This window comes from Dunckerocampus dactyliophorus, chromosome 3 (assembly GCF_027744805.1).
Source record: "Dunckerocampus dactyliophorus isolate RoL2022-P2 chromosome 3, RoL_Ddac_1.1, whole genome shotgun sequence".
Lineage (NCBI taxonomy): Eukaryota > Metazoa > Chordata > Actinopteri > Syngnathiformes > Syngnathidae > Dunckerocampus > Dunckerocampus dactyliophorus.
Window position 1 is genome coordinate 22,047,401 of NC_072821.1, and position 14,371 is coordinate 22,061,771.

Here is a 14,371-nt window from a genome sequence, read left to right on the forward strand (position 1 = left end):
AACTCGCTTTGCAGTATACTTCCTGAGTCTGTCAGGAAGGAGCAGATATTTTGATTATGAGCTTAGTAACACCATATTAAGGTATTTTAGGGGCCAGGTAAATCAACAACTCCAATGTATTGACAGATAAAGTTTAAACTTAACCTTCACTCTTTCCAAACTTGTTTGCACCCATAGTTTGAGTGTACTTGAATAGGACACTCACGCTGCTTCTTACATCCTTGCCTACATTGTCAGCAGATGCAGAAAAACAGACAAGTCCTACAAACACCGCCTTCCTTCCCCTGTATATTTCTTTCAGTGCATCTACCTGCATGCTCTGCACTTTGAGTGACTTGATCCTTGTGTTTTGAATTTATGCTTGCATATACTTTTAGAAGGATGTGTATTAATTTATAGCTACAAAAACTGATGCCACTATTATTGTTTCAGTGTGGGATTTTTTAGAATGTAGTAGATATAGTGGGTTTCCGCATACTCACGAGTCAGCGTTTGCATTATTTTTATTTTTGTTCTCAGAAATAGGCAGTTTTTTTCACATTCACCCAAAGTAAGTGTAAATATGTGATAATGTACTGTAGGTAAAATGTACCTGTTTTCTCGTCAAGCGGTGAGATTTTGCACTTCGTTCGGCAGCCCTTGAACGCTCCATAGTTGCAGTCAGACGCAAAAGTGAAACTTACATATACAACTTCTACAGTGTTACTGCGATTCCATCAGTTCATCGATCATCTTACCTTACCTGTCTTTAGTGGTGAGTCCCTAAACTTTTTATTCTTTAAAATGTGTTCTACAAGTGTGCGAGGCAGATTGAAGAGAGATGAGGGAGGGTTCTGGAGCTGAACTGAATCCACTAATTGCAAGTCACTCTTATTGCAAATGCTGATTTGAAGTCTGAGGAGGGTCACCCCTGCAAAAAGTGAAGATCTACTGTATAGCAGCAATTTCTGTTTATATAGATTTTTAAAATTTTAATGCATCAACATTAGTCACACTTGTAAGCCAATTGTGAGGTTTCTACCCTGCTTATTATTTTCTCCTATATACTTACTTCTGTTTTCTCCCGTACCCTTTCATTCCCCATCAGACTTCCTGGCCCTACGGCGAGGGTGTCCACTGCAGGCGGTGACATCACTCCGAGAGGCTCGCTCAGCGGTGCTGGGAACAGACGCAGCCAGGCCTTCAGTGACAAGACCAAAGCCAACTCACAGTTGAACAAAGGTAGGCCGCATGTGCTGTACATCCACAGTCACTGAAGCTCTGAACAACATGACATCCTTATACTGAAATGTAAATTAAAATACAGGAGCACACCACATTTTCACCAACAGTCCTTTATGTCTTGTAATAGAAATGGTCAAATATTGGAAATCAGTAATGTGTGGGAGGTGGAAAAGTGATGAAACTTCAGTGGAACACATTTACATAGAAAACAGCAAAGAATACTCATGAAAAGCATGAAATTCAAATAGTTTCACCCATTAACCATTTGCTGTCATGTACTGCTTTTATGTCCAACTTCCCTGACCCAGTTGTACTAGTCGGACACATGTGACCGTGCTGTTGCATACACAATGTGTGGGTTTGCAGTATATTTAGTTGGACCAGTGTTTAAATAACTTCTGTCACCACTCAGTTGGCCAAGGCTTTATATAGACTCTGTTAGTGCTCACAGTCTAAACTCATTACCCTGTATTAGACACTGGCGGTTCTGACTAGACATAGGACCATGAAAGTTAAAGAAAGTGTGTGTTTGTGTGAGAGGGAGACAAACTGGTCTATAAGTTTGAGGTGAAATAACTGTGGGACCTTTTATTCTAAATTGGTGTGTTTGTGGTGTGTGTACATGCACACCTGTGTAAGTGGATTAGAAATGTACATGGAAATGCACTCAAAGATGCTACTGAATACCTGTTTCGTGCAGATGCATATCGGCATGAGGGTTTTTCACACTAGTTTTGTGTAATGACAAAAGGCAACTATATAGTATACATCATTATGAGTACTGAATTTATATGAATGTTATTAATTCTGTATGACGGTAGCTGCTGCATTGCTGAGAGACTGAAGCATATTATTACATATTACTACAGCCACCTCCAACTGTATTGCTTAAATGAACTTCACACTAATAATTTGGACACAATAAAGCAGTAAATAGAAGGACTGGTGCAATTAGCAGGATTATACTAAAATATAAAGCAGATTATACTGAAGTATAATTACAAGCATTTTACATGTGTCAAAGTTACATTAGTTACATTAAGTTATGTAAAAAGTCAATATTTGCAGTGTTGACCATTCTTTGTCAATTCACTTCTGGGCCACATTCTGACTTATGGCAGCCCATTATTGTATAATCGATGCTTGGAGTTTGTCAGAATTTGCAAGTTTTTGTTTGCCACCTCGCCTCTTGAGGATTGACCACAAGTTCTCAGAGAGATTCAGGTTTGGGGAGTTTCTTGGCCATGGACCCAAAATGTTAATGTTTTCGTTCCCCGAGCCAGTTCGTTATCACTTTTGCCTCCTGAACAGGTGCTTCATCACAATGGAGTATTGTTTCTCACCAAACTGGTTTTGGATGATTGGGAGAAGTTGCTCTGGGGGGATGTTTTGGTACCATCCTTTATTCATGGCTGTGAGATCACTGCCTTGGCTGAGAAGCAACCCCACTCATGAATCACTTCAGGATGCCTTACTGTTGGCATGACGCGGGACTGATGGTAGTGCTCACCTTTTCCTCTCCAGACAAGCTTTTTCCTAGATGCCCCAAACAATTGGAAAGGGGATTCACCAGAGAAAACCCCAATCTTTAGGAATCCAATACCTGTATCTTTTACTAGTCTGTCCCTGACGTTTTTCCTGGAGAGAAGTGGCTTCTTTGCACCCTTCTTGACGCCAGGCCATTTTCCAAAACACTTTGCCTCACTGTGAGTGCAGATGAACTCATATCTGCGTGTTACCATTCCTGAGCAAGCGCTACACTAGTGGTGCTCCAATCCCAGTCCATACGCTTGCTGGACTTTCTTGCGTGCCCAGAAGCCTTTCTCACAACAATTGAACCTCGTTCCTTGAAGTTCTTGATGATGCGATTAATAGTCGATTGAGGTGCAATCTCACTAACAGCAATATCCTTGCTTGTTTTTGTGCCAAGCAATGATGACCGCACCTGTTTCCTTGCAGGTAACCATGGTTAACCATGGTTTGAAAGCTTCTCAATCAGGCTGACAGAGTCATCTCCAGCCCTTGTCCTTGTCAACGCTCTCACCTATGTTTAACAGAGAATTACTAACATGAGGTCAGCTGGTCCTTTTGTAGCAGCGCTGAAACAAGGTGGACATTTTTTTTTAGATTAAGTTCATTTTCATGACAAAGAGGGTCTTTGCAATTAATTGCCATTCATCTTCATAACATTGTGGAGCATATGCAGACTGCCATCATAAAATCTGAAGAAGCAGACTTTGTGAAAATGAATATACAGTATGTGTCGTTCTCAAAACTTGTGGCCATGACTGTAGAGGGGTGACGCATGGATCAATGCAGAGCCATTTGTTTTGGTGAGGATCTGGGTAAAGGAGCTAATTACAAAAATTCTTACAGTTGGAGTCACTATGCCATAAAAAAAACACACTCCACAATTGTTTTTATTTATTTATTTATTTAAGTCATTATTTGTACTTATTATTATTTTGCTAACATTTCAGCTTTGGTTGGGTTTTTTTTTTTTTGCTCTACTAAGTAACATTACAGTTATATGAGGCCATTAAAGTATTGCTTTAAAAACCCTATACAGTAGTAGCATAAGACATTGCCCAATACTGTGTTTAATGTACATTAACATAGAATAACATCCCGCATTTACCCTGCAAATGACCAAAATCAAACTTCAACTCAGGTGAAAGCTGCTCTGTTAGCTTGTTAATGCAAGAGCAGCATGCTTGATTGGCAGCGCTAGGATGATAATAACTGGTTGGCCCCCTGCCTCTGCACCCCCCACACCCCCCGGCACGCTGCCAAGTCCCTCCTCCTTACCATAGCATGCCACTCCTCTCAAAGCCTGAGGATGTGTGGTCATGGTTTGGCACTCTGCTGTCCATCCTCTCTCTGCTCTGCTTGGACATCTTGCTGCACTCATGAGGTTTGTCCACTTGCGCTTGCACAAAAGTTCAAGATCTTTTTTTGGTTTACAAGTAAGGAAACAGGTTTCTTCACCGTTGGTAGCAGGTTGAGTCAGTTTTACTGGTTTGTTGACGCGACTGCAACATTTGCTGTTTATGTGTGAGCAGAGCAGCTCTGTAAATGAAAATATTGCAATAAGTAGTGTCTGCCTGTTGGTATTTTTTATTTTTTAATTAAAGAGACACCTGCAGCTTGTATTGTGTGTCCATCTCAGTTCTGTGACATTGGCTCTGACACCAGAATGAACTCGCTCACCTTACGGCCGTACACGAGTGAAAGCAACCTCAATCTTCTCTTCTGTTCTGCATGAACATAAAGTGACAGAGTCCGGGTGACAAAGAGGAGTTTGTGTTGTGCACATTTGATGTGGGGCCGTGCATTTGTGCATGCGTGTGCATGTGTTTTAATTTGTCAAGCTGTTTCACTTGCAGAATGAATAGCCTTCTTGATGGGCTGTAACATCACTGTTTGCGTTTATTCATGTGGAGAAACTCTTCAAAGTTTTTTTCCTGTCTTCACACAAAGGCCGCCTGTCCTTCTCACTTTTTGGGGCACAATAACTGAGCAGCGTGCAGGGGGAGGGCAAGCCAACATCTGAAATGTTGAAGAGTAAGCAAACACCTGCAGGCTTACAGCTTTTGTTGTAGTTGACATGCAAATGCTAATTAATCAATGAATAGTCGGGATTGATATTTTGGGCAAGTCTTTGCTTCCAACTTTAGTTTAGGAAAAACCTGTTGTCTTTTCCAGCATCACTATGATCCAATTCCATCAGTTTAATCAGTTTGGTTTGGAAGAACTTGTCTGGCCCTTGTCCCACATACTCCAGAATCTCTCCACCACAGCTACTATTATAATTTCCAGTGTTTTTTTCTTCTTTTTTTTTGATCTTCCACTACCTGTTCGTCCTCGCTCGTAATCACATTATAATGGGACGGTCTGTGTAGCTTGTCGTTACAACTACTACCGTGCAGTAGATGGCAATGCCACACCCCTGGCCTGCCAGAGAATAAGAAGACGAAGCAGGAGGATCTGTGTTGCAAGCTTATATTTAGGGAGCATTCAGACACCTCTAGATTGTCTTTTTCAAAAAGCGAATAGCAACGACAACCTTTTCTGGTATTATTGGACCAGGGGTGTCCAAACGTTTTCCAGCAAGGTGTCACATACGGAAAAGTCAAAAGATGCGGGGGCCATTTTGCTGTTTTTATTTTTGTAAAAAGGCTAAAAATAAAAATAAAAGACAATAAATAGATAATGGCCGCACGGTGGTCTAGTGGTTAGCACGTTGGCCAATACAGGAACAGCCTGGAGATCGGGAAGACCTGGGTTCGATTCTCCCCTGGGCGTTTCTGTGTGGAGTTTGCATGTTCGCGTGTGCGCGTGGGCTTCCTCCCACATTCCCAAAAACATGCAGGTGAGGTTAATTGGCGACTCTAAATTGTCCATAGGTGTGAATGGTTGTTTGTCTATATGTGCCCTGCGATTGGCTGGCGACCAGTCCAGGGTGTACCCCGCCTGTTGCCCGAAGTCAGCTGGGATAGGCTCCAGCATGCCCCCGCGACCCTAATGAGGATGAAGCGGTATAGAAAATGGATGGATGGATGAAATAAATAATAAAGACAAAACTTCATGTTATTGGTGACAAAGAATATTATTATTATTTAATAGTATCAACATTTCAGCTTTCCCTCGTTACATTACACCTTTTTGCTCTTTTTTTAATTGTTGCTGTTGCTTTTTAAAAAAAATGTAATTTGTACAATGTGCCGCGGGCCAATAAAAAACAAGCTACAGGCCACAAATTTCCCCGAGGCCACACTTTGGACAACCCCTGCTCTAACATAAAAGAACGCATCGCATTCTCAACGAGCAGCGAAGTCCATCCACAGGAGTTGAATTGAGTTTTGGAAAAAGTTCTGTATGAACAGCAGAATTTTGCAGCTTCTGAGGCCGTATCGGAGCCGTAACACAAACGGGACGCTTTCTGTTTTTTCTTGTGTCGTATTTTAAAAGTCACACCAGGTGGCAACAGAGATGTTGTCACATATCTAATTATCTAATAGAGGGATTCTGCATCACTCTGTGCAGGGAAATAAATTCACAATCTATCTTTATGAGTGTAATGTGCCAATTTAACAGGATGTCTGTATGAAACACTTTCTGATTGTGACACAAACCTTTTCCATGCCTTGTTATATGTGCTGTATGAGTGCAACATGTGTGGAAGTAGGGCCTTTTTTTAGTCAGCATCGTAGTCACTAACTGACTAAAATACTTCATCTTAATGTCTCTTGACCAACGTAACCACGAGAGGAGCCGTGCTGCTTGTTCATGTCTAAACACTATCAGTCAGTGCTAACGCTAATGCATTTACTGTTTGTCTGCAAAATTGGTTACATCGTTCCAAGGCGTGTTGTAGTTCTGGCTTCCAGCCTCGCAACGGTAGTGCAATTATACGTGTTATATGTTCAAGTGTTTGAAGTTGCTGTACACAACACGCAATCTCTCACTGCTAACCTTGAATTGCATGCACATGTTGACACTTAGATGAAATGACAAGGTTTTAACATGCAGAGACACACAAGTGTGACAAGAGGTCAAAGGAAAGTGCTTTGAGTCCGCTTCGGTTGTTTCCCCTAAATGCCTTGATGTTATCGGAAGGCCGTGAGAGAAGAGGCCCGCTGGACTGACCCTGAGACCCGACGAGAGGGTGAGATGTGTTTATTCGGCTGGCAAGAAGTGTTGTGAGCTGAAGCTCTTTTGCCACCAGCTTTCCCTCGTCATTTTCAGCTCTTTATTTTAATTTCTAATGAGCGTTGTAATTATGTAGTTAAGTTGTAATTCTTCCAACATGTTCCATGAGAAGACAAATCCACCCGTTTAGGGGGCAGTGAGTAGTTTATTTCCAAATTTTCTGGCCCAAGGCTATACCCGGTCATTGGGTCACTGACCGATAGGGTCATCTTATAACCATTCTTTGTTTATTTTTGGTGGACAAAAAGCACTTCCTTTATAGATAGATAGATAGATAGATAGATAGATAGATAGATAGATAGATAGATAGATAGATAGATAGATAGATAAAGAAAACATACTCTGGGACAAAAACAAATTGAGCAATTATGACAGCCCTGTCCTTCCAAATGATCTTCATTCCAAAAACTGTTTTTAATTAAGTTGCCAACTTAAGCAGCATTGAGGAAACACTCAATTAAAAGCTTGTTTTCACATTAAAATTGTCATGCCAGCTATGTTATTTCATCACTCATCTTGAATTGGTCATCATCCTTCCAGTAGTGTGTGATTTCTGTGTGTCACATGAGCCTTATCCTAAACTTAAATCTGGAGCTGCCACTGACTTTGACTTCATGATGCAAGTTAAGACCATTGCTTAAAGGCTGCTTTTGACCAAGTGTGTTTGACCAGTGTTCTCTGTACTTGGCTGCGTAACTGGAGCAGTACTTTTCACTGGCTTCAGTCATGACAACAACCATTTGTCACAGTGTCCACAGTCCCCCCCCCCTTCTGTTCCACACTGACTGGCACTGATGATGAGCCCATTCATGGCGAGCACAGACCAAGCCCTGACCCACATCAAAGTTTCACTCATCTGAACCTGGCCTCCCGGTGCTTTTTATTCCCCACTGCCAGCTCCATTATAACAACTGCTCCTCTCTTTCAGCCACTTACAGTGGGATGCCAACTATTAGCAACCTGACCCACTTCCATGATTGCTAACTGCTAGTGTGGCTAATTGGGCCCGAAACACATCCTAATGGTGGCATTGTTTCAGGCTGTGCTGGCTAAATGCTAAACAGAGGGTGAGAGGTAAGGTAGCAAGTGGGTGCCTATTTCCAATTAGGGAGAATAAAAGCACTTTCCTCAAATGAGAAACAGGTAAACAAGTAGGTCAAGTGTTTAGTTTGCACCCCAAATGCCAACTTAATTCCATTGTGTGTGTGTGTGTGTGTGTGTGTGTGTGTGTGTGCAGAAAGAGATACAGTATATAGCATTCTGTATGTTGCATGGGAGCTGTTATGATTAATTGCAGCTAACACTTCCTGCAGAGGCCTCCCTCTCACTGGTGTTTGAATATTCAAATGTTGCTCCTCTGAACTCTGTGCCGCTGCTGCTAGCTCAGCTCTGCACACACAGCAACAGCCTTTGTAGCCGTCAGGACGCCTTATTTCACTGAGCCAAAAGATTGCAGCGCTCTTTTTACACTCTCAGTTCACGGTAAGTTGAGATGCATCCGAGTTGCACTCACTTGTTGCAGATTTGTCCAAACCTTTCATAGATGAAGACTTTACAACAGCAGTTGACTAGACTATGTTGTTACTACAAATACTGGTCATTTCAATGTTTCCGTTCATCCTGAAGTCAGAGCAACAGAGCACTGAGAGATGCTTAACAAAAGCAGTCCATATAAGTGCAAGCCTGGTGAAGACAGCGACGCTGCTCCTTGACTCAGCGTGCTTGGCCAGACTTTAAAGCACTTGAGGCTGCTCTTCATTGTTTTTTTTTTTAAACAGTTTGTGATGGGATCCTGTCATTGTTAGTGCAGTGGGGGTTTTAACAGTGTTGGTGGCTCGCGCAAAGGAAAATAATGGCATTTTTGCTACACCAGCTTAGGGGACCTCCAGACCATATAAGGCTAGTTTGAGTGGGGTGAAGAAACACCTACTGCAGTTTCTTCTTCCTGAATTCTCCCCCACGCTGATCCTGCTCATCTCTACTTTTCTATTTTATTAATGAGTACCATGTTTGTGTTTACTGATGCAGATTCCTCAGAAGGCATGACCTCACAGCCTTCGCTGACAACGAATGAGAATGTGGTGTCGTCTGCAGTGACCATCAACTCCTCCACCAGCATCCCTGCCACTACCTCTGCCCTGATTCTGACCACATCTTCCTCGTCCTCTTCCTCACCCTCCACGGCCATCCCCCACCCCAACAGCAACAACAAGCCTTGGAGGAGCAAGTCGGTGAGCTCCAAGCACACCTCTCAAGCTCCCACCTCCACTAGCAGCCCCACGTCTGCCATGCAATCAACCAAACAGGAGACCTCCTGTAAGGCTGCTGTGGGATCGGAAGCTCCTCCTAAGGCTGTCACGCAAAAGTCAATGCTCGAGAAGCTTAAGCTCTTTAACAGCAAAGGAAGCTCTAAATCCTCCTCCTCATCCAATGGAGTAGGTGCACAAAATGACAATGCGGCACCCAGCGTGCAGGTGGAGAGGGCTGACACAGGCTCAAACACTGACCCTCTTGAAGAAGATGACGGCAACCTCCGCCCGGGAATGAATGGAACCACTAATGGAGCTGCTTCCACAGCAGGTAGTAATGTTGCCACTACTGCCAGCAGCCCCAAGATTGCCTTGAGAGGCATAGCCCAGCGCACTTTCAGCAGAGCTCTGACAGCCAAAAAGAGCTCTGTCAAAGGCCCTGAGAAAGACAAGGAGAGGGGGAAGGAGAAAGAAAAAGGGAAGGAAGTGGGAAAACGTCTGTCCATGCAGGACAGGACAGAACTCAGGGGAGAGGAGCCAAAAGAGGAAATAGCACCTGTTGGTGGAGACATGGAAAGCTCAAACAAAAAGACCTCGAAAATTGCCAGCTTCATTCCCAAAGGGGGAAAAACGGCCAAAAAGGACAGTTCCACCCCTGCACACAGTGGAATACCAAAGCCAGGAGGCAAAATCCCACTTGGGGGTAAAGCCTCTTCAGTGGGGACGAAGGAGGCCGGGGAGAGACCACGAAGCATGAGGCTAGGTGGGGGTCTGGCCATGCACCGAGGTCCGTCAGAAAAGGACAGCAAACACTCCAGCACTACCTCCAGCCTGCATCCCACAGAGGGGAAGTCTAGCTCTGCCACTGTGGCCGGAGGAGGCAACACACAGAGCACAGCCAGCAACACAGTCAGCGTGCAGCTACCTCAGAACCAACAGCATCACAGCCACCCCAACATGGCCACCGTCGCACCTTTCATGTACAGGTGAGCTCACATACGCTATGTTGAACTGTACACTCACTGGACACGATGCCTGCATAATGTGGTCAGATTTCTAGTCATAGTATGCAAGACTGCAATATATAAAAGGAGGTGTTTCCAATACTGTGACCCGTTCACGAGACTCAATAAGGGAACTAAAACATTAAAAAGACCTCTCAAGACAATGCAGGGTGACTTCCTGTTGGGGAAGCGTTTGCGAGAGCTTCCCCACCTGCTTGGCAGGTTATAAATGAATAGTAAAATATAATACTATAGTTTTGCATGTATATTACTGTGTCAGTGTCTATTTCGATACCCACATAGTCCGTGTGGTGCATTTATTTTGCGTGTTCCACATACGTTACTGTGTTATGTTTGGTTATGAATGAGGTGGGCATTTGGATTGTGTTGGTTTGCGATGCAAGAGTCAGCGTGTAAATATGAAGCTGATTCACTGTGTAGAAATACTTTCTCAAACAAGTTGAAGTTTACCTTTGACTACTTCAACTGAAGCTACCAATGTAAGGCAAATTCAGTGGGTTTTCTACAAATAAACAGCCTGGTTATTGAGATTATAAGATAAAAATGGCATGTTTTTGATGTATCCGCTAATTTGTGGGGTCGCAAATGCTGAATTGTGAGAATCTACTGTATAGCTCGCCTCTCGCTGGACGGTTCCTGCTCACTTGGGGTAGAAAGCGGTATAGAAAATTAATGGGTTTATTATTTTTTTGAGTCAAGTCCTTTTTATCCTTTTTTATGAGATTCTGCTCACTTACTGTACTTTAGCAATTGCTACTGCTGTGCCTCTTTACATCTTGCTGACAAGCCTCATGTGATCCAATCATTTGGTTTTCACTTTCATACTGGAAAGACTGTATAGACAAATTTTCATTTCATATAACCATCTTCGCTGTTAAAGAATAGCCAGTGCTGCTGTTGAAAGTAGAAAGTGTAATGCATCACTCCGAGAAGGCATTTTGGACTAAGCTGCTCATATTGGTCCCTGGTCACAAGACAGGAAACACAGCAGATTTAATTCTTAATCTGGTTTAGCCCTCTTTTGTGAAATATCAGCTTTCCACTAAATGCACAGTAATTCAGTATCAATTCTTTTCTTTATTTTTCTTTGTTATTTAATTATTCATACAATCTATCCCTGTAGATCTCAAACCGAGTGCGAGGGAGTTGTGAGCAGCGAGTCCAGCTCAGGAGGCAGAGGTGGGGACGTTACCTTCAGCAAGACCAACCAGCCCTCTACTGAGGACCTCTCGGGTTGGTAGCCTCTTCCACAACAGCAGAGTTGTGTCTTCTCATCATAGAATCTGTATATGTTTTTCTTCTTGTGCTCAGGTGAAGACCCGGAGACAAGGCGGTTGCGGACTGTTAAAAACATTGCAGATCTGCGCCAGAACCTGGAGGAGACCATGTCCAGTCTGCGAGGAACTCAGGTCACACACAGGTAACTGCAGTATTTGTGGTGGATGTCTGATTATTTGATCATTTTAGTGTTTCATTGGTTTTATTTTATAATTATAAGCAGTTTTCATTCTTGTAGTTCTGGTCTATGCTCTCTCAGTGCTTGTTTATATAATAAAGCACGCTTGACCATAACACGCTGAATATGCTGGGTTGTTTCAAGTTTATCCTGACAAAAATTATTGTTATTATTTTTTTTTTATTTTAACAAAGATTTTTAAGGAATAGCACCAGACAGGCTAAATGGTGAAGTGCTTTGAGGCAATGACTGAGTGGCTATATGGTCAGCAGACTGTGCCTGTCTAGGTTTACAGGTATTAGCTCTTCTTTTCTTGCTGTTCTTCAGAGGAAACCTTTGACTTTGATCGCAGGGCATGTCTTTCATGCCGGCTTTGATTCAGGTTTAGCTCTAATCTTGTTTTCTGTCACAGACTCTCGACCTCTGCGCTGGCCTCACGGCTCCGTGTTGACGCAGCTGTCTGGATTTTAGTTTAGTACTGTTTTTCTAGTGTTTAAGAACTTTAACGATGGGACTCTTACGTTTCCTTGAGTGAAAAACAATTTAATTGTTGTTTGAGAAAAAAATTGAAAGCTGCTGTTGTTTGTTATATTAACTCAGACATGGCTTTTGTTCTTTACATTGAAGGTGTACTTATTAGTATTAGTTTAGTTAGTTAGCAGACGTTTTTTGTTCACTCCAAACAAACTCAGCCTCCTCAGAAGATACTGTCTCTGGTGGCACTTCTTGAGGGTCTCCTTTGTGTTGGAGGAAAACCTCCGAAGGCTGTCAAATATGGTGCCCAAGTACCTATATTCCTCAACCACCTCCACGGACTCCCACCCGATGATGGTGGTGATGGCCTCTCCCAGTTGTCTCTGCTAACGAATGCCACAATCACCTCTTTGGTCTTGGCCGAGTTCAGCTGGAGGAAGGAAACTGCTCCTCTATTACATGATACTGCTCTCATATTTACATTTTACATTCATTCTCTCCCACTGTGTTTTTGTCCTCAGCACCTTGGAAACCACTTTTGATGGCAGCGTCACGACAGATATCAGCAGTGGCAGCAACAACAGTGGAGGTGGACGAAGTATCCTCAGTCTCACCTCTACCCGGCCCTCCTTGTCATCATGGAGATTGGGCCAGTCTAGCCCTCGTCTTCAAGCGGGTGACGCCCCCTCTGTGGGGAATGGCTATGCGGGTCGGGTGGCAGGCGGCCAAGCAGGTCGCTACTTGTACCCTGGGCACCTCAGACGACAGCTGGCTGGCAGGAGTGGAGGCCTCTGTAGCGTGGAGCTTGGAGACAGACCCGGGGAGGACGTGGACCTTGATGGGATAGCAATGGAGGTCACCGGCTACATGAGCGATGGAGATGTTCTGAACAAGAATGCTGCACGCACGGATGATGTCGCCAGTGGGTGAGTGGACTCAGTAAATGCAGACTATCCAGAGCATGTTTTTAGCTGAAAAGATTGCTCTGAAAATGGAATTGACCTAAGTACACAACTTGCCAGAAGGGGGCAGTCGTGTACTTTTCTCAGTCGTACTGACTGTGATCCGATGAGATCCCACAAATATCCAATCGCATACAAACACTGATACGCTGATACTTTGTTATCTCCCTTAAGGCCAGTGTGTATTTTGCAGCATGCCTTTTGCATACTATATAACCTCATCTGTAGCAATATACTGAACATTAGGTACAACCACACAGTTTATCGAATTACTATGTAAAACAATCTGCATTCATAAATACAAGAAGACCCCACTCTTGTGTGGTTGGAGATAATATAAAACTCATGAGCAGTAGAGGAACTACGGGGTGGCCGGGGTGGCCGTGGCCCCCATGGCTGGGGGACAATTTTGACAAACATTAGCCTTACCGTCGTTTCCACTTGGACGCATTTCAATGCAGCACACAATTTCCGAGGGGGAGCTGCCTATTTTGTGGAGAAGCTGTCAATAAAACCACATCTTGCATGAACTGCAAGCTGTAGGCATGTTTTCCATGATTACTTTGGTCGGTTCCGGTCAAGTTTTCTGAAGCGTGATTCAGCACATAAATGTGTAAATATTGGAAGCTCTCTGTAGCAGCATGAGTGGGCATCTAATCCAAAGAGTCTGGAGTTCAGAAACTATGCATTGAAAACTGTCCTCGGCGTAGATTGCCACACCCCCAGCCCCAGGCAACGATACCCATTTATCGCCCTAGTTGTTCCTTTGGTTCATGTTATAAAGGTCATTTCTTGACACAACTTGCAAGGAGCACCTGTTAGTATTTATTGTGTCTTGTCAGGGGCGTATTAAGTCATTTGGGGGCCCAAGGCAAACCCAGGCCCTCCGTGTCCTTGTACTGCACTGACATCTGTTATCTGTAAGTAATTGCTAGTTACATAGCCATGTTTATGACCTGAAAACGATTTGAAATATTAATGTCTATTATGTACTAACAGCTGTTAATACGAGAAAATTATCCTATTTCCTGATCAAGATAAGGTCCTTCAAATCCTCCTACGGGATTATTGTTACCTAACAAGTGAATCATCCCAAACGCTATTGCGGTTTTCAAAAATTAATTCATTAATAAATAATCGCCGTTTCGTGGTTGAATATCGCCTATTGTTAGTAAAATAAAATAAATAAATAAATAAAAAGCACTTATTGTACTTATTCTCTGCCTAAATTAAGCATTTTCAAGTATAAAAATGGCTAAATGCACTGAA

At 43.1% G+C, this 14,371-nt stretch overlaps 1 protein-coding gene across 10 annotated transcripts in view; it reads left to right on the forward strand.

Annotated features, from left to right (window-relative positions):
- The window catches only part of nav2a (neuron navigator 2a), a 229,267-nt gene that overhangs the window by 158,687 nt on the left and 56,209 nt on the right, over positions 1-14,371 (forward strand). For 9 of the 10 annotated variants that reach the window (XM_054769967.1, XM_054769969.1, XM_054769961.1 and 6 more), the window contains 5 exons: positions 1,088-1,221; positions 8,965-10,171; positions 11,334-11,443; positions 11,522-11,630; positions 12,662-13,066. In XM_054769967.1, coding sequence (XP_054625942.1) covers positions 1,088-1,221; positions 8,965-10,171; positions 11,334-11,443; positions 11,522-11,630; positions 12,662-13,066 — 1,965 coding nt within the window. Of the gene's footprint in view, positions 1-1,087; positions 1,222-4,076; positions 4,139-8,964; positions 10,172-11,333; positions 11,444-11,521; positions 11,631-12,661; positions 13,067-14,371 lie in introns of those variants that run through there. The other variant, XM_054769971.1, reaches the window with a different exon arrangement.